Source organism: Lepeophtheirus salmonis, chromosome 4, assembly GCF_016086655.4.
Source record: "Lepeophtheirus salmonis chromosome 4, UVic_Lsal_1.4, whole genome shotgun sequence".
Taxonomy (NCBI): domain Eukaryota; kingdom Metazoa; phylum Arthropoda; class Copepoda; order Siphonostomatoida; family Caligidae; genus Lepeophtheirus; species Lepeophtheirus salmonis.
This window is the reverse complement of record NC_052134.2, coordinates 32,814,834-32,818,549: the sequence shown is the minus strand read 5'-3', so window position 1 is coordinate 32,818,549 and position 3,716 is coordinate 32,814,834. Positions and strand designations below refer to the sequence as shown.

At 32.2% G+C, this 3,716-nt stretch overlaps 1 protein-coding gene across 5 annotated transcripts; it reads left to right on the top strand.

The window, feature by feature from the left end:
- Positions 1 to 202: 202 nt before the first annotated feature.
- Positions 203 to 3,473, top strand: LOC121115746 (actinia tenebrosa protease inhibitors). 5 transcript variants are annotated; one of them, XM_071887839.1, is made up of 4 exons: positions 203 to 337; positions 407 to 474; positions 1,601 to 1,980; positions 2,037 to 3,473. In XM_071887839.1, exons 3-4 carry the CDS (start codon positions 1,619 to 1,621, stop codon positions 2,968 to 2,970), a joined length of 1,296 nt encoding a protein of 431 aa, XP_071743940.1. In that variant the 5' UTR covers positions 203 to 337; positions 407 to 474; positions 1,601 to 1,618; the 3' UTR covers positions 2,971 to 3,473. The 5 variants fall into 5 exon arrangements, with proteins under 5 accessions (XP_071743940.1, XP_040565802.1, XP_040565803.1 ...); XM_040709869.2 differs by lacking the exon at positions 203 to 337 and adding an exon at positions 529 to 576 and having other exon boundaries at positions 419 to 474; XM_071887840.1 differs by lacking the exon at positions 203 to 337 and adding an exon at positions 529 to 617 and having other exon boundaries at positions 443 to 474.
- Positions 3,474 to 3,716: the final 243 nt, after the last annotated feature.

Here is a 3,716-nt window from a genome sequence, read left to right as displayed (position 1 = left end):
TCAGCCTCCATGATGAACTCATATTATTACATTATAGTAGCACACGACAGTACCCTTATTGTATCTCCCAATATTTCTTCCAAAAGGAAACAAAAAAGGCTGAAAATCAGTTGGTCGATGGCTAAATATTCCAAGTGTTTCAAAAAGAACGATTGAAGAGATAATTTTTTTTATCGCAAAAAGAGATTCTCGTATAGTATTCAGTTACATTTTGAGAGTTTTTCTTTCGTCAATTGTTTTATAACTTTGGATATGACAAAAACAGTCGAAGAGATCCTTCATTTTGCTTTGTTTTTTATCGCAAAAAGGGATTTGTATACTGTTCAGTTTCATTCGGGTGAGTAATTTTGTTATCTAGAAAGACGTTTAGCCTTATCAATGTTACTCATTGTTTGCGTAATGATAGCAAGAAAGAAATTCAAGAAAAAATTATAATCAATGTGTTTTTCGAAGCCATATCCATCGTTAGATAAAGTAAGCTTGATTTTCACTTATTTTAAGATTACTTATTTTCATTTCCTTCACAAGCTTGTGATAATAGTGAAAGTGAACAATTGCGCCGCGGGACTATCCTGGGTTAGGAGTCTTATTGATGGGTCTAATTATACAAAAATCCAGTAAAAGAAAGGGTATTATTTGGAAGCTAATATTTGTTGTATATTCTTTTCAATTGCGTTTGCGTTAACAAATAAAGAATAAACCTTTTATTACAACAAAAATAGAATCTTTGTCAAAAAAAAAAATCTTTTTTGATTGATTTTGTCAGTATGACTTTTAATTTTCTTATAGAATTTTTACTAAATGCAATGTAAGGTTCCGTAAATATGTTTGGAAATTAAATAAAATTAAGTCAATTATTTGACTAATTGTAAGTAGTTATAAATACCTATTTTAGAGGAAGAAAAAGTTCAGAAATGAAATATAAATGTCAATTAAACTACTTAATCTGTGATAAATACTCATTAAATACAATGGATATGTAAATTAGAGTTAATCTTACTGCCTCTAAAATATCAATTACTCATTACAATTAGTCATATAATTGAGTAAATTATATTGAAATTCGTAATATTCTTAGGGAACTTAATAATATTCTATAAGAAAAGTATAAGTTATATTGAAAAAATCATATAAAATCAAACATTATTTTTTGCAGCAAATCTTTTGGATAGGATTAATTATTCTTCGTTTTACTACATTTTTATATGATAAGACACATTTTGTAAGAGCAGTATTCAATATAATTTATTAAAGAAAATAAATTTTGAATCTTTTAATGTTTTTTATCAGTTGTTATTATCTTAAATTTTCATCTATGTAGTTATTTCATATTCAAATAGGGATCTGAATTGAAATTATATTCAAAAATGTGATTTAAAAAAAACTTTAAAAACATAACTTATAATATAACTCGTCAGTTCAAGAAATATAACTTTTACTAAGTAAAAGTACAATCAAATTTTTGAATATTTTGCCTCAAACAAAAAAAAAATCTACTTATGGAAATGTAAATTTCTTAGATATTATATTTAGAATTAACTAATTTAGTTTTTTTTCAATGATAAATATTAACCGGTGAAAATGTATTCAATATTTATAGCGGTTCATCTTCTAAAGAATGAGTCAAAAAACGTACAGACAAATCCTCAACACTGGAGGAAGTCACCACAATAACCCTTTTCACAAGGAGGAAGAATTGATATATCTTGAACAGGGAAAGTATAATGCACGATGCCGAAGATCCGATATATCCAAATTCGTAGCACTTCTTTTCTCTTTAATTTTCGTATTTGTCGTCCTCTCCGTTTACTGGGTATCCGTGAAGAATTTGACCGAACAAAATAAAGATGATCTTGAACGATTACTCGAGGAAAAAGAATTAAATAGCACACGAAGAGCATATATAAATTTAACGCCAGGAATTAGTTCACACAACGGAAAATGTAAACTGCCCAAGAACTGCAAAGGAACAAATTCTCAGTAATTATGAAAAAACTCTTTCAGCATAATTAATTAATATTCTAAATCTTTTACAGATGGTATTTTGCCGAGGAAGAGGGCACTTGTGTTATCCGCAATCTTTCCGAATGCGATTCTTCAACTACTCCTTTCGAATCTGTTGAAGATTGTAACTCTCAATGCATATCACCAACATATGCTGTGAATAAGAATCCCTGTACTCTAGCTCCTGACCCAGGACCATGTCGTGGCTCAATGGTCCGCTTTCACTATAATCACGAAAGTCGTTTATGTGACAAATTCATCTATGGAGGTTGTGTAGGGAATGAAAATAATTTTCGCACAGTGGAGAGTTGTCAGAAGAAATGTGATGTGCCACTACCAATTTCACTGGAAGATCCCCCGTGTTCTATTCCACCGTACCGAGGACCATGCCGAGGAAATATTCAGAGATGGTATTTTAACAACGTTAAGAAAATATGTGAAACATTCATCTTTGGAGGCTGCCTCTCCAATAAAAACAATTTTTTAAGCTTAGAGGACTGTAACGATAAATGCGACCAGAGGTCAGGATCACCTTCTACAGCCAACAAGTGCTTCCTCCCCATTGATGCAGGAAACTGCAAGGCTTCCATTCCCAGATATGGCTTTGATGTAGGCAGCAAAAAATGTATCGTCTTTAATTATTCAGGCTGTGATGGGAATAATAATCGATTTGAGAGTTTAGAAGATTGTAAGAGGAATTGCTCAGGAAGTTTTTTAGATACGGAAGGAGACAATCAGGATGATGACGAGGAAGAGAAGAAAGTAGGTGAAGAGATCACTTCTAAGACTTTAGTGGATTGTACATCAGATGCAGACTCAGGAAGTTGCAAAGGGATGTTCATGAGATATTATTTTGATGGCAAGCAATGTAGTACTTTCATATATGGAGGCTGTCTTGGAAATAATAACAACTACAAAAGTGCAGAAAAGTGCAAGGAAGCTTGTAGTGGACGACCTACTAAATAAACTGTAACTCCACGAATTTAAATTATACTGGGTTTAGAAAAAGTATTGATACCTACCTTGTATTAAATATTGAAATGCTTGTAATTGATCAGAATGAAGTTGTATTTAGAAAATTTTATTTTATAATTATTTATACTACGATAAAGAACATAATTTGTAAATTTCGGGTTTTATCAGCCTCAATGACAGCCTCCACTCCCCTTACGGAATCCCTTCAACGAACACATTGATGGCGTAATCCTTCCTCATGATCCTCCACTGCTGGTTGACAGAGTTCTCCAGACCATCAATAATATTTGGGTCACGGACTTTGAAAGCCTTCTTTTCAATTTACCAGCAAATGGAGTAATCCAATGGATTCAAACCCAGCCTCGGGGGGGATGTCCTTGGAAAGAAACTTCATGTTACCGCGCATCCACTCTAGTACAATTTTCGCAGTCTGGGGTGGAGACTGTATATTAGATGATTTATTAATTATAATTTTATAAAATTTTGAGTTCTGATTTACGTCGTTACCTTTATTGTATCTCGCCCCATTTCCATCAAAAAGACATAAATGAAGACCCAAAATCCGTGCGTAGTAAACCAATTCTTCGCAACTACGGAATAATTATAAAAACATTATTGGAGCTTGTTCACACCTTTAGAAGACTAAATTTGAATGGACCCACTTAACGTATATAACATTGATAATAGGGAAAGAAGCAGAAAAATCGACAGTTGACAACAAAATCCAGAGTAAAATT